A 26,194-nucleotide genomic window follows, 5' to 3' on the forward strand; every position below is an offset into this window, starting at 1 on the left:
ATTTTAGGGTAGTTTGCAATCAGGGCAGTTTACTGCCCATGAGGAAGTGCTGTAGCTCAGTGGTGGAGCACATACTGTACATGCAAGTCGTCCCAGGTTCAATCGCCAGCATCTCCAGATAGGGCTGGAAATGAGGGACATCTGCCTGGAACCTCTGAGAGCTGCTGCCAGTCAGTACCATAGATAATACTGAGCTAGATGGGCCAATGTTCTGACTTGGTATAAGGCAGCCTCCAGTGGCTGTCTCCAGAAGGATGGCGTCTAGTGCTCTTCTACTGTAAACTACAAGCAGAATTGCAATGGATTTTCCCACACTATTGGGGATATTGCATTTTTCCATGTTTATCCCATTATGTTCCTTTCATACTTGTGGGCATGACATAGCTCGGTGGGTAGAGAAGAGAGAGTTCATCTGAGCAGGCCATTCATTAATCTTTTCGGTGGGCGCTATTTTATCACCCCCATGAAAAACCACCACGCGCTGCTTGGAGCCCAAGGAAAAATGTTCCAGTTGTCACCCTCCCTACATGTTGCTGTCCTGATGAAAATGGGGCCCCTCCTGTGATTAATTAAGAAAAGAAAACAGATGTGGTTGCTAAGCACCACGCCCAGTTTGGGCCTCAAGCAGCCTGGCTGATCCTTGATATGAAATCAAGAGTGTCGCTATTTTCCTTTGGGCAGTGTCCAAGGTGACCTGGAGGTGGCATTGTCAAGCTGTCACATTGTCCTAAGTACACACATGTTCAGCCATTGGCCATGCTGGTGGAAGTTGTAGTCCAACACATCTGGAGGGCACCTGGTTGGGGAAGGCTGCTGTAGCCTTTACAATCTAGGCACATGGGTCATGAACCTAAGGAACTCTTTACCATGGGGCCCCACAAATCTGGTGGTTGCTGATCCCCTCCCAGTTCCTCCTCCCTGGTGCTGGCTTACTCTCTCCCCTTATTCCCAATTTGGCTGGGAGAAGGAAGGCGAAGGGCAAGGATAGCCCTCTCTTCCAGTCTTCAGCTGCACCCAAACTGTTCAGGTACCTCTTATAGTTCCTGAGCTATGGCTTGGCTATGCTCACTTTAAGCCCCCCACCCCACCCCCAAAGCTAAAACATCAAGTAAATGGCATACACACTGCTTGAGTTTTAAAATCTCATGGTGGTAAGCTAAAGTCAAGATTTTTGAGGCTTTAAAAGTTATTAGTTTCCATAAAGGTATGTGCAGATGTATGCTAGGAAAAGGCTGAGGCCGGAGTCATGGTATCAAGACACCCATGCAACATATGCCCATCAGTGAACATGTCATCTGTCCATCCACATGCCAGTTCGGTCTGTCTATCTGCTCATTCTTACTTATCCACCTCCATACGTTTTATCCATCCACGCATATTACTAACCTACTTGTGTCTGCTTCTTATTTCTCTCCCCCACCCACTTTCCACTCCAAGTGCCCTGAACCTTCCATCTTTCTGCTTCTCCTGGATATATAGCTTGGGGGCAAGATGACGGGAATGGGAGTAGCAAGTGATAGCCACCCAGGGAGCCTGGGGAAGAGAGGGGACTTTCATTACTAGAGGCATTGGGGTGCTGTGACTGGCATGGAGAACTGTCAAAAGCAAGGAGTTTGGTGCTTTTAAGGCCCATCAGAAGGATTCCTGCCAGATGCCATTGTATGGGCGGGGGGGGGGGAGCAGCCAGGATGAAAGACCAGGCAGCCTCCTTTTTCACAGCCCCCACCCATCCAATCTGCAGCTGCAGCCACTGCTTTCAAGGATTCGGCAAGCGGCCCTTGACATGTCGAAAGAACAGCAGGTCCCTGTGGTAGAGTATTTCTCTGGCTGCACAGTGTGCACAGATATAGACACATGTAGCAGAGTGGGGAGTAGGGCCTCCTCAAGCCACTGTCCCCCACCCCACACCCATCCTGACGTACAGTAGCTATGCACAAGAGTGGGGGTGGGTTCATATTCACACTCTCAACAGATTCTTGCTCCCCATCAGATGTACAGGGAGATTCATAGGGAGGGGGAAGAGAAAGATTAGCCCTCTTCCAGAATTCACTATCTTGGGGGAAAGAAAAATGGGTCATGGGACATCTCCCCCCCACCCCACCCCACCCCACCCCATGACCTTTTTCTTCTTGGCCCATTGCAGCTCCCATTAAAAGACATCACCAGAATGTTACTGGCCATCAGCTGCCTATTGTCAGGTCTTTGAGAGTTGTTGCCTGCAGGCATCTACACTCATAGCTCTGCTTAATGAAATCTTAGAAGCAAGATTTACAGATCTGGAAGGGAGGCTGGATCTCTTTCCAGTCAGAGGCACTGGGTTGTAAGGGATCCCTGAAAAGTCATTTAGACTGACCTTAAACACATAAAATATGAGTATTTTTCTCCCCACTTCTTGGAGTGATGAGAGGGAAAGGTAACCTATGCCTTCTATAGGACTGTGGGAAGCTGTCTTATACTGAGTCAAACCACTGGCCCAATACCACAGTATTGTCTCTACACACTGACCTGGTTCGCACAATCACCACAGCCCACCAAGTCTTATTAGCCACAGTGGGTTGCGGTGCCCAGAGGTGCTAGGTTGGCAGTCTAAGCCCCTGCTGCGGTGGCTTCTCGTTATGTGTGAACCCAGTGAGGGTGAGTTGCTGGGGTGCTTGACAAGCCATCCAGAAACATGGGCTGTTTTAGGGTTGGGGGTGGCTTGTCAACCACACCAACAACCCATGCTCACTGGGTTCCTATGTAACTAGAAGATATGGTGCCTCCCTGCCATGCTCCAAATATTCAAAATGGCTGCCACGAGGAGAAGCCCATGGGGAAATACCCCCAGGATGACTTCTCGTTATGTGAAAACTGGGCTACTGACTGACTCTCCTGGGTTTCAGACAAGAATCTTTCCCAGGCTTGCTGGGGATTGAACCTGGGGCCTCCTGCATGCAAAGCATGTGCTTTACCATTTTCAGCCCTGGAGAACTTTTGAGAGTTCCTTTTCAGTAAAAATGTTTCTTTACATCTGTAAAACTGAGAAGGAATGAGATGCTCAACTGTAGCTCAACTGGCCTGAGATCCTGAAGCATAATCAGGCCAGCCCCCCGCCCTACGCCTGAACTCAACTAGCTCAGAGGCTGAGAGCACAGAAAGACAAACAGCATCCCAAGCCTTTATGCCAGTAACTAATTAAAAAAAAAAAAAACCAATAGCTCTGCCTCTGGTTTCTAGTACAACGGTGTATTCTGTGAATAGGGCAAAACAGGTCTAAAGATTTATTGATCAGCTAGTGGTCATATAATCAACTTGGATTAATGAGCCCCCGCAGGAGGCAGGGAACAGATTCAGGGTGATTTACCTGGGACAGTATGGAAAAGACAAGAACAAACGTAGCAGTTGCTGTTTCATGCGGCTGGTGTGGCCAACAGGTTGCATTGTTGGACTTGCGTCTAGTAGTGTTGAGTTCATCTCTCTCTCTCCGGAAGAACTGTTCCCTTTCTGCCTCATTTCCTGTACCTGTAAAATGGACATATTAGAGACTCCTCCTCCTCCTCCACATTCGGCCTTCTTTACAAGAGGTTCAAGACAGCACACATGGCTTTCCCTCCTTCATTTTATCCTCTCAAAAACCCTGTGAGGTAAATTAGGCTGAAAGTTAGTGATTGGCTCAATGTCACTCAGTGAATGAGCTTTGTGGTTAAGCAGGAATTTGTACCTGGGTCTTCCCAGTCCTCAACCAACTCTCTAACCTAGCCTTCCCCTAGCCGGTGCCCTCCAGATGGGTTGGACTACAACTCACATCATCCCAGGCCATGCTGGCTGGGGATGATCAGAGTTGTAGTCTAACCCATCTGGAAGGTGCCAGGTTGGGGAAGGCTGCTCTAACCAGTAAACCGCACTCCCTGGCTCTCAGTCTCACAGGGCTGGTGTGGACCTTGAGGGGACTGTAAGGCTTGCAAAGCACATTGCCTGTCGAAGGGACTGCATCACCAGGGACTGGGTGATCTTTGGGGAGAGGAGTTGGGTTCTGAAAAATTAGACCTCCCACCACAGAGCTGTTGAGCTGCACCTCTAATTTGCATTCTGCATCAGCTCTGCACCTCTTATTTGCCTTCCACATCAGCTGATTAATTGTTTCTCTCTTGGCTGTGTCTTTCAGGTTTATCTGGGGCAGGGCATGTGCCCTGCAGCTCGCAAGCTTCCAGGTGGGAGGCATCCATCCATCAACCCCACTTCCCTTTTCCCTGCCCTTCTGGTCTTCAGCTCCATTCCATGGGGCTGGATGGCATGTATGAGAAGAGCAGAATGCTGAACATACAGAACAGCACGTGGGGCGGCCGCCAAGAGTGGTATCAAGACAGTTTGGTGACAGGACCACCCAACCCTGGTATGAAATGCACACACATGAATGCAGTGTACTGGCGTTCTTAACCATTTTCCCCGCTTGAAACAGCTTCTTCCAGCTGCTTTCCCCTCCTTTCAGGTTCCAAAAGTTCTGTCCTGCACTTTGTCATAAGTAACAAGTAGTTAGTGTCTTAGAGAAACTCAAAAAATTAGTCAGTGAAGGTGTGAGTTCCTCCATGCCCCACCCCAGGCTGAGGCTGAGAAGACTAGCCCACTGCCACCTTCAACCACTCAAGGCTGCCTGCTCTAGATCCAGGGCTGGCGCCAGCAACTAACATCCTTGGCCAACTGCCAGGGCCCCAATGCTATGGCAGGGCCTCCTGCTCACACCTGCCCTAGGCCACCAAGTGGCTGGATCTAATCTTTATTTAAATTTACCATAATGCACCCCATGTAGAGTCACTTGGGGGCATTGTGGGAAATGTAAATGGCAGCTAGAGCCAGACATCAAGGAGCTGCCCACCACCATCGTTTCCAGGTTAGCCTCTCAGGACCCATCAACAGAAAAAAGGGACCACCAGAGGGCACTTTGCCCAGTCCCGCTCCCCAAACCTGAAGCTGGCCTTGTCTAAATCTCATGTCAAATATCAGTGTTGGGGACAACTTTGATTTTTTTCTTTTTAATGTATGCTGTCAACTAATTGGCACTTTTTTAATGAGGGCCAATCATATGATTCCATAGACTTTGTTTACCTTTCGATGACACCAGATAAGGAGAATTCTTTCTTCCTCTTGCATAACACTGGAAGGATCATTTAATAAAGTGGATTAGCAGTAGATTTAGGACACACACGCACACATAGGAGTACTTCTTCACACAATGCATCTTAAATTATGGGATTCACTGCCACAAACTAGCAATAGCCACTGGCTTAGATATCTTTAGGAAGGGATAGGACTAATCCACAGCAGAGAAGTTTCCACGATAGTAAAATGGAACCACCATGTTCAGAAGGCAGCATGACACTGAATTCTAATTGCTGGGGAGCAAGAACAGGGGGTGGGCGCTATTAGCCTCCTGTCCTGCTTGTGGGCTTCTCGTGGGCACATGGTTGCCCACTGTGAGAAGCCAGATGCTGGACTCAGTGGGCCTTTGGTCTGATCCAGCAGGACCTGTCTTATGTTCTTATATCACGAGTTTCAAATGATTACTCCATACATAACAGGAGCCCATTGAAATCAATGAGAATAATGTGGGATAACTATCCAACAGGAGGGCCAGCTTGTCTTGTCTTCTCTTACCCATCGATAGGTAAATATTTTCATACACATCCCACAGGTGGGTCCTCCAATGTATCATGGTGTGGCTCTTAAAAATGCTCCGAATCTTGTTTTGTTTTGTTTTAAGCATGTTTCTAGTCCTCATGGCTGTAGAGATCTGTGGATGAAGCAGCATTAGATTGCAGAATCCTTCCTTATCCCACTTGAGCATTTGCCTCCTGGTATTGTTGGCCAGCAGCAATCTGTTGGTGGCAGCTTAGTGCTGATAAATCTTGCACTGTGGTATTCCCATATTGAGTGATGATGGACAAACAACCCCAGTGCTCAGATTATGTGGGTGTAGAAATAGAGGGGCCCTTAATGAAATCCCTCCCCACCTCTCCTGAATCTCCCCACTTTTAGCCAATTCATACCATATACCATACTCTTCAAAAAGGGGGCTAACGCATAAGGTAAGGGGACTAAGGCACTGAACATGCCTGTCTAGAGCTGAAAATACTGTTCCTACCCCAGCTTTCTGTCATCCAGTGAGGTAACTCATTATTACTACAACCAAATGAGATACGCAGCTCTTTACTCCCTATCCTTTCCCAGAACTCGGCACCACAGATGTTCAGAAGGACCATCTTGCTTTCTGGGACACTCCATCTGTGTGAATAGGGGGGAAAAGGAGTATAGAACAGGGATTAAACCTGGATCAGCCCCTGTGGGGAGCAATTTGTGAAATCTGAGATTGCTTTAGGACAGGTGTGTACCTCAGTTGAAGGCTATTGATGCTGAAATCCCAAGTTCCTTCCACAAAGATAGATCAGCCCTGTCACTTGTTGCTCTGCTGTGAGACAACTCAGAAACCTGGCCAATTATTGAATAAGAAAATAACTGGTAATTTAACCTTATTTTAATAGCCAGAAATATATGGCGCGATTTCTGAGGTCATGTGGAGCCTGGAACTGGTGTCCCTATTGCACCAGCCTAGTTATGCTATTGCCGCTGCCTTAGATCCACTAGATATGATGTGTGTGTGTCCCCCCCTCCATATTCTGGGCTCCATTGCGTGACACCCAATCCACAGAGATGGGCCTGGTTGGTGCGCTTATCTAGGCATCACTCTCTCCATCTGTGCTGTTTTTAGATACTGTGCATGGCCTCCACCCCCCATACTTCCCTTCTCTCCTCAACCTCCCCCCTGCCCGCCCGCCCGCCCACCCCCCAACCACCACCACCATCACCCCTCCCGCCCCATTTCCCCTGTGGGTTTATGCAAGTGTGTTTCCTCCCTTTGCATTCTGCAAAGATCTCTCAGCAAAAACAAAGCTGATGGGGATGTGGGGTCAGAACTGGGGGGTGGGGGGATTGGGCAGGCAGGCAGGCAGGCTGGCCGGCTGGCTGGCTGAAATGGGGGAGGGATCCTGACAACACATTACGTCTGGGCTGGAGCCAAGCAGAGACACTTTTCACCAAGGGGGGCTTTTGGATTTCATTGCTTCGGGGCCTGCACAGATTCAGGGAAGGTGAGGGAGGGAGCTGCCAGTGTCGCCTCACATTAGGGCACTGTGGCTGACACCGCAGCTTCACGTTGCCTGTGGAGATCCAAGTGCCTGGCTTTGCAGAAGCAAAGAAAGGTCACTGTTCGGACCAGAGCTCCCCAGGATAAAAGATTAAACCCTTGTGGGTTCCCCAGATCCCCCAGTTGCTATCCATCTGTTATCCCTTTCCCAGGGTGCCTGAGACCCCAAACCCAGGGGAGCCAGTTTCGCTCTAGCCTCGGTTTTGCACCAACCTCGAGGAGCCCCTCCTGTCTCAGAAAGCCCAGGACTCTGTGCAGCTCACACATTAAAACTTCTTCCCAGAGATCTAAACTCTTAATCAGCTCACCTTCCTCTCCCCACAGAAAGAAGAACCCAGGAGTCCTGTCTCTTCCAGTTTTTCCCTCCTCCCTTGCTCTTGACCCCATAGGCCTCAGGGTCATGATGGGGGGAACTCAGGACAGTTACTCACACACACACGCTCATGCTCTCCCCCGCCCCCCAATGCATGGCTATTAAGATTTTACACCTTGAGCATACAGCGACAGATTAACAGTTTCTTAACACTTATTAATCATTCATTGACTGTTTATAAACTATTAATAAACAGTTGTCACTGTGAACAAGCAGCATGCAGTCAGCCAGGAGGAAGAGAAAGCCTGAGAAAGGAGCCGGGCAAGGCTCAGAGAGGGAAATGTCTGTGATCTGTGGGGGAGAAGGGCTGAGGTGGCAGGTGGGGGTTTGGGGTCAGGGTTGAGGGGTATAGCCACCCCAAGGGTCTCCCTCCAGGTTTGAAGGAGCCCTGAGCCAAGTGCCCTCTGGTGGGGCCCCTGTGTCAGCAGGCCCCAGCAGACGCAGCAGCGCTGGATGGCTGGGGCAAGCCACCATTTTAATTTCCCACAATGCCATAGAGGAATACTATGCCAGGGCATTATGGGAAATTGTAATAGATGCTAGGCCCAGCTTTCTGATGTTGCTTGGAGTGCTAGCCCAGGGGCAAAAAGTCAAGGTAGGCCCTGTATAGGCATCAGCGGTGGGCCCTCCAGGGGCCCTAATGCACCGGTAGCTGCCCAAGGATGCCAGATGCTGCTGCTGGCCTTGGCTGCCACTCTAAGGATTTTCCAGCAAGGCATACATTTAAGTCCCAAGTCCGCCAAGAGTTTCCATAGATGCCTGCAACTCCGCAGGAGGCACTAGAATTCTGCCCTCAAATCTCACTTACTGTGGTTGGAACAAGATTATGGAGATTTTATACTTCTCTGAGTTTGGTTAGTTTGCATAATAGTACAGTTTGATATGGAAAGGATATGCCCCATCTGAAACCCAGTTTTGTTGGGGAGGGCAGAAGGGGAGACTAGAAAAAGAAAGGTATATGCAGGAACGGGGGTGTGTGTGTCAGGGAGTACATGCTGGAGGCCACAGATAGAGTTTTCTGAAGACTTTACCACCTCCATCCCAACTAATCCCCATCCAAATAATATCTTGTTTCTAGATTGATTGATTTTGATATCAGGAAGCATCCTCACCAAAGTCTGCTTGAGCTGGTTTCAGCACAAGGCAGCTACAAATTGGAACAGGGCTGGCATCGGGGGTAGGCATGGTCAGGCATCTGCTGACAATCCACACCTCAGCAGGGGTGACAAGATCCACTGACAAGAGCCCCCTGGAGTTGCTCCTCTTCACCACAGCAGCCTATTTGTTCCCTTGCCTCTCGCTCTGGCCCAGACAACAGTGGTGGGGAGGAGGAGATGCCACTGCTGACTTGCTTACTGGCTCTCTGCCTGGCAAGCAAGCAAGTGGTAACAATTATGAAAAGGAGGATGAGGAGCAATAGCAGCTGGTGATAATGGTGGTAAGAAGGGAGACTCACTGAGGGAGGGAGCCCATGGAGGGTATCTTGCCCAAGGGCCCTCAAAAACCTGGAGCCGGCACTGCACAAGGCCAACACAAGGTAAGTGGGTTGACAGAGGGTGCAATAGATGAGACAGCATGAGATCTGTGATCATATCGCCCATGTTGTTGATGTTTTTAAGATGGGAAATCTAGCTGCAGGGAAAGATGGGGGTTCAGGTAGGAGGTGTGGCGCTGCGGGACCGGAGTTTCACTCCTCCCTCATTGATGTCATCCGAATTGCCAAGGGCAAAGAGCAGCAAAGGGGAGAGGGGCAATTTGGATTAGGAAAACAGCAAGGAGGGAGGATTAAACCCCCTTTCCCAGTGCCCTGGCCCAAATCCCTCCAAACCACCACCACCATGGCTGCACTTGCTCTCTAAGAGAATTGTGGGAGATCTGCACCCCATGTTATGGGAGAGGGCCTCTGAGAAGGTGCAGCGTGCCCTTCCTTCATCTCTGGACCACCCCAGTCAGCTTTTACATCTCTCACATTGATTTATGTAGAGTCAGATCCCTTCCAGCCCAGTGTTATTGTCTCTGACTAGCAGTAGCTTCCCAGGGACTGGAGCAGGAGGAGGTGCTTCTCGGCTCCAGTATCTGACATCCTTTCAACAGGAGATGCTGGGAACAAAACCTGGGATGTGCACAACTTCTGAGCCATGGCCCCTGCTCTGGCTTTAGGGCAGGGGTGCGGAATATGTTGCCCTCCAGATGTGGCTGGCCAGCAACTCACCTCATCCCTCGCCATTGGTTATGCTGGCTAGGGCTGCTGGGAGTTGCAGTCCAACATCATATGGAGAGCCACACATTCTCCATCCCTGCTTTAGGGGGTTGCAGCCCTCTCCAACTTTGTGCCCTCCTGGGGATGATGGGAGCCATAGTCCAACACATCTGGAAGGCACCAGGTTGGGGAAGGCTGGGTTAAAGTTCCAAGTGTCTTCCAGGCAAGTTTGAGCCCTGGCCCTTCCTTTTTTTTTTACTTTTGATGAAGCACTAGCAAAATGGAGCATTGCTTTTTTTTTTTGCTGAGAACTGGACAGTAGACCAGTAAAGCCAGAGATCATGGGATTAACATTCCTTCCCCAGAATTTTCTCCCTCCCCTTTCCTTCTGTCCTCTCTCCCCAGTTTTGTTGGCCCCTTTCTTGAGTTTGAAAAACGTCATTCTTCAGGGCTCCTTCACACTGGGCTTTTATCCTGCGATTGAGATTGCTCCTTCACGGAAGTGCTCTTTACATGATGCTGTGATCATTCAAGGCGTCTCCTGTAATAAATGCCCTTTGTTAAATTACCCCATTGTGTTCCGCTTCACTTCCCTCCTTGAAAATAGGAAAAGCAGCAAGAAGAGGAGTGAGATCAATGGAAGATAATGGAAGACTCAGATACAGGGAGAAGGAGAGGGAAAGGGGAGAGGGGAAAGAAAGCATGTGAAAAAGGGAGTTGATGTGATCCTGCATTTAAAATGGAAGCAGAAAGCCCCATTTTAAAATGCAGGATTTTAGGCTTGTGTAGAGATGCTCCAGGACTCCAGAGTCTTCTGGAATGGAAACAGGGTGTCATAATTTATGGCAGGGAAAGGTAGAATACCATGGTTGAGGAAAACTGCTGTGTACAAATACTAAATATTATTGTTTAGGTTTTTGAGCATGGTTTTGCATAGGAAAAAAGCCCCTTTCCACATCAGTGGAGACTTTTTCCCTATGTAAATTACAGGTAAGGAGGCCCTGATCTGGATTGGAAACATGGCACACAGGAGAAAGGGTTAACGCGCGCACACCCCTGCTATGGTCTCAATCTGGAACAGGTCCCCTGTGTTTGCTTTTGAGTAAGGAAAAATAATAAATGTAACTGTTTGCTACATATCAAGGTAAAGTTTAGTTTGGCTCTAAGCAGGGAACTTCAAATCCCCTTTGCCATGAACAAGGAAGTTCTTGATTCAAACTTCACCTCAGCTATGGACGTGTTAGGTGGCCTTAAGCAACCCAGCATTTCTCAGCCACTGTTTTGGAGGAAAGGAAGCTCCCCCCCCCCCCCAACCGGGGGGAAAGGAAGCACATATAAAGGGAGTCAGTGGTGATCCTGTATTTAAAACAGAAGCAGAAAGCCCTGTTTTAAATGCAGGATTTTAGGCTGGTGTAGAGATGCCCTTAGAAATGGCAGAACCCATAGCAGAGTGTGATGTGCCTATGGCAAAGGTAAGGTGAGAAATGAATGAGGATTCAGATCTCTGCTTGGCCACAAAACTCTTACTGCAGAGGTGGGCAACATATGACCCACAGGCTGCATGCCTCACCTGGTCCGTAGGTTCAGTCCCGGCCATTTGTGTAGCGGCAGTGGAAGCAAAACAATTGGCAGTTTGCCAACAAGTTTCAGCAGCAAACCACTATGGGTGGCCTACAAAGGCCACATTTAGCTTTAGAGCCTTGATTTAAAGCTAAATGTAGTCTTTTTAGACCACTGCCGTGGTTTGCTGCTGGAGGTGCAACCCCTGGGTGTTCGGGGGTGTAATGATATGTGTTTGTATTTGGTTGTGTTGTATGGGGGACTCATTTGAGTATTTCACTGATTGGTATAAAAGGACTCACCTGATACAAATGTAAGTTTGCATTGGGACTCACTCAGTAAAAGCTGTCTTTGCAACCTTGTATTGGAGTATTCTGTTTATGCTTAAGAACACCAAATATTACGGGGAGGGGGAGTGAAATTTGCCTTTGGAGCTCCAGAAGTTGCCCACCCCTGTCTTACTGTGTGACCTTGGGCCAGTCACAGTTTCTCAGCCTAATCTAATTTACAGGGTTAAGGGGAGGAAGGGGAAACCATGCACACGGTTCTGAGCTCCTTAGAGGAAGGATGGGATATAAATGCAGTACACACACACACACACACGTTTCACCTCAATTCCCACATCTGTAAAATAGATATAATTGGAACCCTAGGATTGTTATGAGGACAAACAAGATAACAATCACTATTTATTATATTTATATACCACCTTCCCTCCAAGGATTTCAAGGCAGCATACATGATTCTGCCCACCCTCCTTACCACAAACCTGTAAGGTAGATTAGGATGAGAGAAACTGACCAGCTCAAGGTCACCCAGTAAGTGTCATGTCTGACCAAGGATTTGAGCCTTGGTTTCCAGTCCTGGCCTGATACTGCAACCTCTACACCATACTTTCTCCCAATAATGGAGTGCTATAGAGATTGTGATTATTGATTGTAATAAATAAGGGTAAGAGGAGGTGCCTTCCTTGTTTCACATGTTTGCTCCCCACTCCAACGCCCAGACAGCTGCCAGCAACTGGAGAGTGGCCTGGACCCTGAGCACCCACGAGGTACAAGCAGCCAAGATCTAGATGAGTCCCAAATCCGTTTACAGCTGAAGCGTAAATTGCAAAGGAACAGGACATCTTTTACTCAGGAGCAGATCGAGGCACTGGAGAAAGGTGAGAAAAGGGATGACGGTAGCAATGGGTGACAATCCAGCAATGCTCAGGTGAGGCTGCCAGTGGACTACAATGTCGTCCTTCTGGTTACTAACCCAAATAAGCTGATTTCAAGCTCAGAAGGGGGAGGTGTGGGTGTGGGTGTTTCCACTCTTAGTACCCACATGCACACCGATGTAGTGCATACACATGCACTAAGGTAACTCCATTTTAATTCAGACAATGCAAACGCATACTCACTATACTGACATGTGAAAATTGCCTCTTATAAAAGGTCCACAGAGGTGACTAGCATCACTTTCGGCCTTGCCATGTCTGTGCATATCTGTTGTCACACAGACCATAGGAAAGCCAGTCGGCTCACCAGATTCGGAGCCCAAGACTTAAGCCTGCCTATGTGCATGCTGAGCTGAGCTGAGCTGAGGTACTTCAGTACTGATCAGGCAGGCTAAGGCAGAAGATCCTGTTATTCCATCCACACACAATGGCCTGCTTGGATTGCTAAACAGGATGCCTAGTTGGCTGTTAGCCAGCACCACCCAAATAAGAGGACTAAGGTGAAAGCAGGGGCTCTTCCATGCATCTTAAGGACGCAGGATGCAAACAGGAGTTGCATCTAAGGGACCAATGCTGCCAGGAGCAGATTTTACAACCACTCCTGGCACCATTGATGAAGGCAGAAGCAACACCTGTGGGAAAGCCTCCTTGCGGTGCATCTTTAGTGGGATAACAGTAATGCTGAAAGGGATCCATTGCACATAATGGATTTCCTTACATCCAATGTCCTCTTCTATAGGATGTCATTTTTAGACAGCCTGAACTGTTCTTTAGATCTGCGTTTTCTTTTGTTTCTCCAAGCCAGAATTGTTTTCTTTGAGAAGGAACGGAGGCACTCTGGTGATGGTGAAAGAATTTTAAAAATCAAGCGTGGGCAATCCCATGTCAAGGTGCCCCATGGAAGGGTTGGGGAGAGGAGGGCAAAGAAGTGCATGGCCATCTCGTGGCCCTAAGTGGTACTGCAGCCTAGATGTACAGACGCCTCCTTACCTGGCATTATAAGCCATGTCACTTGCAAACAGTGGGCTGTATTGGAAGCACAGCATCTGCAGTGCCACCTGCTTCTCGTAGAAGGTTCTCATGTTTCCATGGGATGTGGCTCCAGAGAGCTGAGTGAAGGAAGGAAAGAAGAAGCTGTGAGAGGGCAGCAGCGGACAGATAGTGGTTGATACTGGATGTAACGGGTCGGTATTGCTGAATTCTAGTAGAAGGTAGGGAGTTAGGATGTCCATGGGTCCTACTTTATAGAAGACAGCCCTCTCTTTAAAGGACAGTCCTCTATTTGAAGGTGTTCTCTACATGAAGGGCTGTCCTGTCCAAGTCTGGTTTAAACCATAGGAAGGGAACCATAAGAAGGGAGAACACCCAGGGGCCTTGAAGTTGTCCATCAGCCGTAAGCCCCTGGACAGCATACTGATCAGGCAGGCACACAGCTCTTCCCACTATGGGGAGATGTATTATTTTTCTGGCCACCTTCTAGAGCAGGGGTGGGTAAGCTTGTGGCTCTCCAGATGTTTTAGCCTACAGCTCCCTCACCATTGGCTATGCTGGCTGGGGTTGATGGGAGTTGTGGGCTGACACATCTGGAGGGCCACAAGTTGCCCACCCCTGCTACAAAGAGAATATTTGAGCATAATAGATGCAGTATCTTCCAACTCCAGTAAGTGGCAGGCATGAGCAATCCACAGAGCGCAATACCTCTGCATTCCTGGTGTCTACCAGGGTGTGGGAATTTGGGAACAAGTGTTATTTCACCAAGGACTATGAATGATGAGGAAAGGGGGGAACTTGTCTCCAAGTCGTTGACACTTTCACCCTTAAATGTTCTTCAGAGTTTGAGCGCACTCACTACCCTGATGTCTTTGCCCGTGAACGTCTGGCAGCAAAAATTGATCTCCCAGAGGCCCGGATCCAGGTAAGGGGAGGGGACCGTGCAGCAGTTTAAGAGGAGAGGAATGGGGATGGGATATCTAGCATCTCCTCTTCCCCTGTCCTCCTGGGCAATTGACTCCACTTCATTGTTCCTCCAGGTCTGGTTTTCCAACCGCCGAGCCAAGTGGCGTCGGGAGGAGAAACTGCGGAACCAGAGACGCCAAGCAGGGGCCACCGGGGCCCACCTGACCATAAACAGCAATTTTGGCACTGGGGGCAGTACTGTCTACCAGTCCCTACCCCAGCCCACGGGGTCAGGTGAGGGCCACGTGCTTAGCACACTTATGCATTCTGCGTCACTTCCTTGCTGCCCCATAACTTCTTGAGAGGCCCCGTTCAGCATGGCACTGTACCCACCAAGAGGGCTAACCCCTGCTGGCATAGCCACAGCCTTCCCACCACCCCTGGAGTCAGGTTGCCACCCAGTCTCACCTGTCCCTTCTCTTTGTTCCAGGAACTATGCTGGGCCGTACAGAAAGCGCACTCAGCAACAACTACAGTGCCCTTCCACCCTTACCCACCTTCTCCATGGCCAACAGCCTTCCTATCCAGGTGAGCTTAAAAGGGACAAGCAGATGCTAAAAGGGAGCCAGATGGGAGCTGGGGAGGTTGATCTCCCAACACTATTAACCGGATTTTTCCTTCCTTCTGTCGCATCCTTTTTGGCCCTCGACAGCAGGCGGTGCCCCCCGTTGCCAGCCAGACGTCGTCTTATTCCTGCATGCTCCCTGGCAGCTCATCAGTGCGAAGCTACGATTCGTACACGCCCTCCCAGCTCCCTTCTCATAACCTGAGCTCCAGTAATGGGGCTTCTACAGGTAATGGGAAGGGTAGGGGGAACCGCCGGTGGCAAAGGGGATGGAAGCAGGGCAACTGGGATGGCGGGGGTGGTGGTAAGAAAGAAAAAAGACTGAACATGAAATTTCAAATTCTGCAAAAGACTCCCCAAAATCATGAAAACAATTTTGACAAATTGTATATTTGCATAATTCATTCCACTTTCGAGTTTTTTGGTATGCATTTCAACCCTACCTCAGAATAGGCTATTGCCCCACACCTTCTACCTGAGCTAAATGGGCATCTCAGCAGTACTCCAAGTCTTGATCTAGCCATTCCTAGTGGGTATATCAGCTCAATGGGATCCCCCCTTCACTTTGGTTGCAAGAGGAGGGTGGGTGTGCATGTCCCTTGGTCCCTGCAGAGTTTCTCTGTGCTGGGATGAACACCAAAGCTTATGTGTGTAGCTCTGTGCATGCACTGGAATCCACACAACTGTAGGTAAGTGTTAGAGTGGGAGCTTCTGATGGAGTAGGTTCCAGTGCTTGAAAATGTATGCTACGGGACTCTGTTGTTGTCCCCCCCCACCTGAAATTATGCAATCACAATAAATTATAATCATCACAATAAATTAGAAGCAGCCCTCTCCAACTTAGTGCCCTTGAGATGTGTTGGACTCCAACTTCCACCATCCCTAGTCAGCACAACTTATCTGGAGGGCACCAGGCTGCCATGCAACCACACATTTTCCCCGTAACTACAAGATCCATGAAGACATAAAGACAAAAATAGCCAGGAAAAAATCCAAAAGCAACAGTAGTATAATTCTATAGTACTTTTATAGAAAAAAGGCAAGAAAGGCCAGGGTGGGGTGGAGAGAACATGATAGAGGTTTATAGAATTATACATGGTGTGGAGAAAGTGGATAGGGAGATGTTTTTCTCTCTCATAATACTAAAACATAATACTCTCAAATTGATGGTAAGAAGACAGTTGTGGCAAGTGATGGGCATTGGAGTGAGTGATGGAGCAGGCCACATCTTTTTCCGGGCCTCAAGAACCTCCATGGGGCCTTGTTTCTTCCTTAATCTTTGCCAAGGGATTGTTGTGTTGCCTTCTCTATGCTTAGGGATGTTTCCTGGGGCAAATTTGAAGAGCCCCTCAGATCCACAGAGTCTTGACTTTGTACAACTGGAATAAACTATCCCAACCTAGTTGTTCAAATTTTCTGAGTGGTGTGCATGTTCTGCACAATCTGTTTACTAAATGCATATATTTATGTGCTTGAAAAGCCTGCGTTCTTGCAGTCTATAATATTTGGGGAGATTCCTTCTAATTTCTTGACATTTTTTCCCCTCTTTCTCTCCCTCTCTCTCTTTCTAGGGTTAATCTCTCCAGGAGTGTCAGTTCCTGTACAGGTCCCGGGTGGGGACCCTGATCTTGCCCAGTATTGGCCAAGATTGCAGTGAGGGAAGAAGTGAAGGGGAAAAGTGGAAGGCAGAGGGGAATGGAGAGGAAGGGGTTTTTCCTTCACAGGGGAAAAATGGCAATGGGTCACAGTATCTGGGGAGGGAATGGTAGAGAGGGAGAGCTTGCCTGCCTTCCTCAAGTTAGTGTATGTTAGGCAACCATGTCTGTGTTGATGCCAAGCCTTCTCCTTCCCTCAGTGTGCGCATACATGTGCTGTGTAGGACTGGGGACAGTTCCTTGGTTGTCTGCCCCTTTCCCGTTCTACATTCCTTCCTGTGACCTCCTCCTCCGCCCTCCCAGCTCCTAAAGAGGGCAGTGAGAACCAAAAAAAGCTGCTGGAAGTATGATGGGAGGAGAAAACTCCCCAACTTTCTTGAGGATCCAAGATAAAGAATTGTGGGAGAGAAAAAAAGAACCAACACCCGCTTGGGGAGCTGATACAAATGACAAGGGGAGAACAAAAGAAACAAAGGGGGGAACTTTGAAAGCTAAAGCAAATATTGAGAGAAAAAGTGGCAGCCACACTGGAATCCTGTGAAAATGATTGCCAGAGGAAAATTAAGCGCAGATCCCCTTTCAAGCTGTTGCAAAGGATTATGGAGGAAACACCACCAATACCATATGATAGTTAGTGCAAGGGATTGTGGGGAAGAAAACATCAATCCCTTCTCTGTTTTGCCCTCTTGAGTATTGTGGGATAGATGGTGTTTGTACAAGACCTGTGGGACCCTCCTGCAGTTTGGGGATGCTTGCTAGCGTTACTTCCTGGGTGTGGTGTACAGTGGCTCTTCCCCTTGCAAGGTTGCCCTTGAAACCACTCCGCGTATCTCTTCGCTCACTCTAACTCACCTCTTTCCTTCCTTGCATGGAATTCACTTAGCTCAGTTTCACATGGATCCCAGAGGGCTTACAACTTCTGACCCACACAAAATGCCCCTCCTGACCACCCACACATACAGACACACCACTTATAGGCTCAAACTGTTTCATGTGTGTTAATAAAGGACCTGTGTAAATAACATTCTGTGTGCGTGCAATACTATCTCAGTTATGGCCAAGATGACACAGTGACAGGCGGAGAAGGTGGTGGAGGCAGCAGCCCCAAAGAAAAGGCTGGACAGAGCAATAAACTCTGGGCACTGCAGGGATGGGGAAATGTTGGGTGCTGAGGAGAGAGATGGCTGTTGAGTGGGGAAAGCATGCCAAACAAACAAAAGCACCTTAGAAACAGCTGTGCATATAAATGTATTGATGTCCAATGAAGCACATGAAAGAAAAAAAAGAGAAAGATCTGTGATAGCAGAATGTCACAGAGACAGTTGAAAAGATTCATGAAATAAAGTAAATCTCAATATCCAAACTTCCTGAGATTGCATACACCTTTGCAAGCTTGTTCTTTACATGCCACTATTACAGCTTGCTCTTGCTCTCACTCTTTTTCCTCCTTGTGCATCAATACATTATATGTAGAGAGCCATTTCAAGGGTACTTTATTCAGAACCATGCGTTTTGCTCGGCAAGCACCCTCCCCGCCTCCCCCCTTGCTTTTTTTGGTGGTTTTTCCTGGAGCGTGTGAGAAGGAAAAGCAGCAAAGCTTGAGGTTTGCGGTACTGAATAGCAGCGAGGTTGTGTGTCTCATGGCTCTAGGCCACATGAAGACTTTGATCCGGTTCAGGGCTACTGTATCCTGTGCATCTCTTGGTGCACAATTGTAGAATCTTCTCTAGAGTTTTAATTTGTAGAAACTAGACTAAATTAGGCAAAACAAACAACGACAAATTAAATTATGCAAAGCGACTGTATGGAGATGTACTTCATTTGTATCCTGGCTCTAGAATGTGGACTTTGTGTGTGTGTGTGTGGGGCAGAATACGGATATCACTGGGATGCTGTTGAGGGGGATGTTCACAAACGTGGCTACCCCAATTCTACAATAACACAACTGTCTGGTTAGCTCACTGTGGAGACCTTAAGGGTGTAATCCTATGCCTGGTTAGACAGAAAAAAGTCCTACAACATGCTGGCTGTGGAATGCTGGGAGTTGTAGGACTTTTTTCTGTCTAAACAGGCATAGGATTGTGGCCTGAATTTGTTTAACAAAAAAAAGAGAGAGAGATTTCTCTTCTTCACATCAAGAAGAGAAATCCAGGGCACTCATTGCTGCCACAGGGCTGGGATTTTGATGTTGGAGTTTTTAATCTAGGCCAACCTTCCCTGTGGCCCTCCAGAGGTTGGATTACAACTCCCATCCCTAACCATTGGCTATACTTATTGTTGTTGTTTATTTGGTCAGTCGCTTCCGATTCTTCATGACTTCATGGACCAGCCCACGCCAGAGCTTCCTGTCGGCGTCGCCACCCCCAGCTCCCCCAAGGTCGAGCCCGTCACCTCCAGAATATCATCCATCCACCTTGCCCTTGGTCAGCCCCTCTTGTCTATACTGGTTGGAGCTTATGAGTGCTGGAGTCTAACAATATCTGGAAGGTCACAGGTTTTCCCACCTCTGGTTAAGCAGTAAAGACATACATTACAAGGAACAACTGTGGGTATGCAAGGACAATGGGTGTGACCCAATTGTAGTCATGCTTAGAGTAGACTAGGGGTGGAGAACCTCTTTCAGCCTGAGGGCTGAATTCAGTTTTGAAGAAGAATGTAACATCTGGCTGCATTCCAGTGGTGGGTGGGGCCAAAGAAAAAGGGGTGGGGCCAAAAATACCACCCACCCAAACCAAGCATATTGTAGCTTAAAGCTCTTACTGCCAGTCACTAAGCCTGAGGAGAGGCATTTCAACTTTTAGCATGGTGGAAAAACTGCACGAAGTCCTGGAAACCACCAAACTATTGGTGGTTGCAGTAAAGGGGCCAGGCCATTTAGGGAAACTCGGAAGGCCAGATTTGGCACCTGGCCCTGAGGTTCCCTAACCCTAGAGTAGACCTATTGAAATCAGTGGGACTAAAGTTAGTTGTGACTAACTTGGCCCATTTCAACAACATTACGCTAAGCATGGATCCAATACTCCAGGTATTGGATCTTCAGAGTTTTCACCTTGACAATGTTGCAAAAGGGATAGGGTCTACATAATTTTTAGGGCTGTCACCTAATTAAGGAAGTCTTGATCATTTAATCGTATGCATTTTAGGGCACAATCCTATGAAGATAGATGGCCACCTCTGAACACGGAGGCGATCCAATGCAGGGCAGGAGAAGCACAGAGGGGATCGTTCCCTCTGCGCTTCTCCTGCCCCGCATTTGTGGCTAGACAGCCGATTTTGGCTGTCTAGCTGCGGGAAAGCAGAGTGGAGGAGGAGGCTGCTGGATGACACAGGATGTGTTGTACCGGCATTTCTGCCTTCCCTGCCCTGAAACACCCCCCAGAATGCCCCGTTTTGGCCACCTGCGAGGCAGCACGGAAGGGAGGGGAAGCTTGGTTCTCCAGGAACTGACCTCAGAGCATGGGCTCTGAGGTCAGTTCCAGGAAAGTTCTAGGAAAACTACATATCCTATGGCCGTCTAGCCACTGACTAGCAGCCATAGGATTGCTCCCTCAATTGATTAATAAATTATTTAGGGTGCAATCCTAGGCATGTTTAGACAGAAAAAAGATGAGAAATAACATTGCAACAACCACCTTGTTAGATGAGCCATTCCCACTTCTAACACAAGACACAGAAGGGATTACCTTTTTATGATGGTGTATTTTTAATAAGCATTTGTATTAAAAACAGCAGTAAGTAATTCTTTAAAAATCTGCCTGAATAAATTTGGGGGCACTTTTTAGTCACTCAAAAAGGTTTTTAATCAATTAGTCAAATTGATCAATCAATGAAATGTTATAGCCTAGTATTATCACCTAACTTGACTAATAACTTCAGCCTAGTATTATCACCTAATTTGACTGGACTTACTTATGCAGACTGTATATTTGTAGTCACCACCATTGGTGGGACAACTTGTATCATGGTGGAATTGAGATGTGGGGTGGGGTGGGGAGTATATTTGGATGCAGGTTTATGCAGGTGGGAGTTGGATGAAGGGGGAGTATATTCCCCCATTCAGTTCCTATTCCTTTTGTTCTGTAAGGCTTCCATTTACTATGCCGGGGTAGGCAATGTGGTAGTTGCAGGCACCAATGTACCTCTGGACGCCATTTTTTGCACCCACCAAGGTGTCCTACCCCTCCCTCTTGTTTAAAATATGTTTTCTTACCAGTGGCTTGGATTGCTGTGAAATAGGTTTCTGATGGTGCTGAAAACTGGGTTAAAAGGAATTATTAAATGTGTTGGGGGTCAGACCCCACCTCTGCCTAGTACTCAGTCTTTTCAGCAGGTTACTTGTCCTTTGCCACAACTCCCATGGCAGCCATTTTGTACTATGTTATCGTACAACAAGGAGAAATCCAGTAGGTGAAGCTGTTCCCATCATTGCCTCTCCATGGTAGAAGGTATACTGTACCACTTGACTTTCAACCTGGCACAAATTTCTTAGAGACAAAAAGCCTGTCAGAAATGGTAGAATTCCTTAAAAAAAAAAAAAAAAAGGTACTGGGAACGTGCTGATTGTGACAACAGCCCTTCCAAACCCTGGGCTCTCAATCTGTGCCTTGGTAATGTTGGGTTGATTTTCCGCCACAGGTTATTGTGTTCTGTTTGCTAAGCCTTTCTTCTCATGGTTGGGTCTATTCTTAGTTCCTGTTTATTCATGAGACCCCCTCCCAACAGCAAGAACCACAAAACACCACACCCTCCTGAGATTGGGGCAGGCACCTGCTAGCAGGAAGTGGTTGGAGGCAGTTGGCCAAGGGTGTGGGACCACTTTACAAGTGTGTTTTGAGCGTGCGCCAAGGTGGTGCACAGCGGAAATTAGAGACTTGGTACTAACTCCCCAAAGGGCACCAACGTCATTTGAAGCTGCCACATGGGACTGTGGGATAAATGTGCCCTCCATGTGCACTTGTGAGAACTGGAGTGGAGGATTATGGGAGAAACATCTGCCAGTCAGGATCTTTAGGACCTCAGTAATGCGTTTTAAGGAATCCATTTCTTTCCTTGAGAGGTTGTACAATGATCTCTGAACTTTGCAGAAAATGCCCCTAAGGATCTGAGATTTTGTTCTGAAAATATTCTAGAAGGAATATGCACTGCTTGTCCTGGCAACTGGGATAGTGTGACTGGGATAACATGTTTCAAACCTCAGGGAATTGTTTTTAAACATTTTTTTAAAGGTGGTGCTCAATCCTCTCTCCTACAAACCACCATTAGGAATGCTTCTTGTGTCATAATTTTCTATGACTACAGTCCATAGTGGAGAGGGAGTCCATCTAAAAACTTGGGAATTCATTATAGTGAATAATGTGCAGTCAGGTAATTTTAGACCCTGGACTTAATGATCTTATGGGTCAGGGGGCCTTTACACAGCCATGTGTATTACTTCAGTTGTGAGGCACACAACTAACATTTCTCCCCTCCCCTCCATCCCATGCTTCACAACTGATTCTACATTCCTGATACGTTAGAGTAAAACCAAAACAACCCCCCCGATGAAAAAGAAATACTCTAAGCATGTGCGGTTTTGAATTTGAAACTCACTTAAATCCTAGCAGTATCATGACTACAGGAATAAAATGGAGTCTGTGCTGCCCTGATCCTAAATGCATTTATTTGGGAATAAGCATAATTTTGTTGTAGAAAACGGTAATATATATATTTAAGCTAAAAATAATAAAATGAGCATCTCTAACCACATGTATGCCCAGTTGGTTGCTCCTTAACTCTAAAATGTTTTAAAACAAGATAGAATGTTCTGGCAAGCAGCATCAACCCGCATAGGCTGCCGACATAGTGCCTGTTTGCCGTGCCACCATCACCTGCTACCTTCTGTATTGTCATTTGGGGGGGGGGGGCTCTGGACTTTGGCCCAGCTATCTAGCCCTAGTTGCACCACTGGGCCCAGGTTCCATTGCTTTCCTTCCTTGCCCTCTTCTCATTCCACACGCTGTTGAGCATACAAACATATTTATGTATCACATCAATATGTATGTTTATGGAATAGAACCTGAATGAAGGAATGGAACCTGGGCTCTTACATGTGAGCGGCTACAGCCCTTCTTCAGCCACATGCATTTCATGTCCACATGGAGAACTTGTGGCTTGGTTCACACATGCACATTCATCACCCGATGAGCGTAACATCAAGTGATATGCATGTGTGTGAATGGGTTATTACATGTATAGAATACCACAGACAGAACTTTTGTTGTGCTTCAGGGCATTTTCAGTGGAATCAATTCATCCATTCAGCTGTCAGTAATTGAGCATATACATTAATCCAAGCATGCAGCCATCAAGGGATGCACATATATGTCTAAACCAGCCATGTGAATCGGCCTGTACACACATTCAGCTGTATTTGTGTTGATTATTGCAGCCGGCAGAAAAAGTGCTGCCATGACAGAGGAGATTGCTTCCAGTTGTATCTGTGTACAGCCCCTTTCTCAAAGCCATGATCTCTCCCCATGACTGTGGGAACACATGCATGCTCAAATTTTGTTTTGTGAACTACCCAGACAGCTACAGCTATTGGGCAGTATAGAAATGTAATGAATAAAATAAATAAAAATAAAAAATAAAGGACCTGGGAGGGGGTTTGTTTGCATGTGAAGGCAACTAACTGCATAAGCCTGTCCTAACCATCTGCACCTCAGAGCCCTGCATTTCTGGAGGGGAGGGAGAAAAACCAGTCTCCCCCATACTGGTTACCAAGGATGGATAGGAAACTAGAAAGCTACATTATACTCAGACCATCAGTCCATCCAGATCAGTCTTGTCTTTGGGGAACTTGTGACCCTCCACATGTTGTTATGCTGCAACTCCCATCAGCCCTAGCCAGCATAGCCAATAGTGAAAGATGCTGGGAATTGCAGTCCAACAACATCTGGAGGGCCACACATGCCCCCTCCCTGGTCTATACTCTCCAGGGTTTCAGACTTTTCCCCAGCCCTCCCTGGAGCTGCCTGGAATGGAACCTGGGACCTTTTACATACAAAGCCTGTGCTTTACCAGACCTACACCTCCTGTCGCAGGACACCAACCGTGTGCAATTGTCCCTGTGGCTTTAAATGAATATCCGTGTGCCTGTACCATTTGCCAGCACGTGCCAGGTCAAGCAATCAGGCGGGTTTGGGTCATGTAATTTTCATTTTTTTAAAAATGAAGTGTGTTATTATTATTTTTTAATTTGATTAATTTATATCCTGCCTTTCGGCCAACAGTGGTGCTCAAGGCTGCTAACATAACACAGCTTAAAAACACAATACCGCTTAATGGCCACGTGCATGTCACTTGCACCGCGCTTGCAACACATTTATCGCCAGCAAACTACCAATTAGCATTAGGCACAATTAAAACACGCACAACTGCGGGGTGGGAAAGATGGCAATCCACATGTTTATGAATTGGGTGGGGGGCTGCCTGGATTCTATAGGGCAGAAGTAAGTGAGCCAAGACTCCTGCGTTCCTGTGCCTCAGCCCCCCTGCCTGCAGTGAGCGCTCCGGTGAGGACACGGTTTAGTCCGCCCTGCTCTTGACCCCTCCCCAGCACTCCCCCCTCCCCTGCTCAGCTGCTGTTTCCTGTTTACAAGCCGGAGCGGGAGCTTTCATCGGTGGGTTTCTGAGCTCACTTCCCCCCCAACAGGAAGCCCGGCAGGAGACCGCTTTCCGCCACACCCCATCGGCTGGGCTGGGCTGGGGGAGCGGGCAGAGGAGCCCGAGCGGGGCGGCCTTTAAAGGGCTGAGCCTCGGAGCCCGATGTCACGCGGGTGGAACTCAGCGAAGAGGCAGAGGGTAAGAGCCGGGGGGGGGGCGCAAGGCGCAAGCGCGGGGGTCTTGGGAGGGGGGCTCGGCTTGGGGCTGGTTCTCTCGGCGCTGCGCTCCAGGAGGGATCCCACGGGGAGCCGCGTTCTGCGCTTCGGTCATCTCTGCTTGGCATTCCTCGCCTAGGCGTGTCTCCTCTTAAGCCCCACTGAGTTCAGGGGGGGATTTTACTTTCAATCCCATAGCGAGTGCTTGGTTCTTTTAGGACTGCGGCTGCCCGTGCAGCACGTTTGGCCAGAAGGAAGCCCCACTGTGCTCAGCGGGGCTTACTCGCAGGAAGAGTGTGCCCGAGCTTCCAGGCTTCGCCTGCTAGATCCTGCTCCTTGCCCAGAGGAGGTGGGAGCCCTGCCCTCAGCCCCCTGGTTCCAACCCACTATTAGACCAGCCCTCTTCGGACTTTCTAGGCCAGCCTCCCCCAACCTGGCACCTGTCAGATGGCAGCTCCCATCATCCCCAGCCAGGATGATGGGAATTGTCATCTGACCCATCTGCAAGGTGCCAGATTGGAGGAAGGCTTGTTTTAGACCATTTAATCTCAACCTGCCCAGAGGGACCCTACTTCTCAGGTTTTGACCCTCTGTGGCCATCTTTCTCAGGTGTCCAGTACAACGGGAGATCACAAAGCTCTCTGGCCTTGCAGAGTTGTTCAGAAGAGAAAATTCTGGCAGGTGCAGTTTTTCAGACCCTTGTGTAACAAGCTGTTTGCAGCTGAAGGGCAAAGGAGCTCTGTCCTACTTTGTGGCCAGTCTCTCCCTGTCTTTTTTTTAAAATATAATTTATTTTTTAAAAAGAAAACAACAACATAAACACACAATACACATACACTAAAATATCTCTTAAGATTGTAAGATATCTACCTTTGGCTCCCCATACACAACAAATATGAATATGAACTTGAGCACGCTCCGGGAGAGAGCGCAGGACAGGAAGGCCTGGCGTGCTATGGTCCATGGGGTCACGAAGAGTCGGACACGACTGAACGACTGAACAACAACAACACAACAAATGCTTATTATTATTCTCTACTTGTTATCTTAGTTGTATATCATACATTGAGTTCACATACATGATCTCATTTCTCTCCTAATTTTTAACAAAAAAGAACTAACCATCTCAAAGTTCAAAATCCACATACATAAATATCATTTTCCTCTATTTCTTGTACAAATTCTATAAAAGGTTTCCAATCTAACATAAATTTGGTTGTTGATCCTTCTTTAATTATAATAGTAAGTTTTGCCATCTCTGCCAGTTCTATCATTTTCATGATCCAGTCGCTCACAGTTGGTATTGTTTCATTCTTTCTCTTTTGTGCACAGAATAACCTTGCAGCCGTTGTCATGTAGAGAAAGAGGGTTCCCCCCCTCTCTTTTACATATTTATCTGTTAGACCCAATAAAAAAGTTTCTGGCTTTAATTCTATAGTAGTCTTTAATATTCTTTGAGCTAAAGACTGTATTAGTTTCCAAAATATTTTAGCTTTTTTACAAATCCACCATAAATGATAAAATGGTCCATCCTGATCTTCACATTTCCAACATTTTCCAGAAACACCCTTATACATTTTAGACAGTTTGAATGGTGACATATACCATCTATACATAACTTATAAAA

At 47.7% G+C, this 26,194-nt stretch overlaps 1 protein-coding gene across 12 annotated transcripts in view; it reads left to right on the plus strand.

The window, feature by feature from the left end:
• Positions 1-18,512, plus strand: part of LOC146341200 (paired box protein Pax-6-like) — a 29,453-nt gene extending 10,941 nt beyond the window's left edge. For 9 of the 12 annotated variants that reach the window (XM_084804969.1, XM_084804970.1, XM_084804968.1 and 6 more), the window contains 7 exons: positions 4,145-4,372; positions 12,317-12,475; positions 14,365-14,447; positions 14,563-14,722; positions 14,919-15,016; positions 15,141-15,282; positions 16,625-18,512. In XM_084804969.1, coding sequence (XP_084661095.1) covers positions 4,258-4,372; positions 12,317-12,475; positions 14,365-14,447; positions 14,563-14,722; positions 14,919-15,016; positions 15,141-15,282; positions 16,625-16,710 — 843 coding nt within the window. In that variant the 5' untranslated portion in view covers positions 4,145-4,257 and the 3' untranslated portion in view covers positions 16,711-18,512. The remainder of the gene's footprint in view (positions 1-4,144; positions 4,373-12,316; positions 12,476-14,364; positions 14,448-14,562; positions 14,723-14,918; positions 15,017-15,140; positions 15,283-16,624) is intronic. The other 3 variants (XM_084804974.1, XM_084804973.1, XM_084804976.1) reach the window with 1 other exon arrangement.
• Positions 18,513-26,194: the final 7,682 nt, after the last annotated feature.

This window comes from Heloderma suspectum, chromosome 6 (assembly GCF_057233095.1).
Source record: "Heloderma suspectum isolate Gila_16-S chromosome 6, 16-S_ref, whole genome shotgun sequence".
NCBI classification, from domain to species: domain Eukaryota; kingdom Metazoa; phylum Chordata; class Lepidosauria; order Squamata; family Helodermatidae; genus Heloderma; species Heloderma suspectum.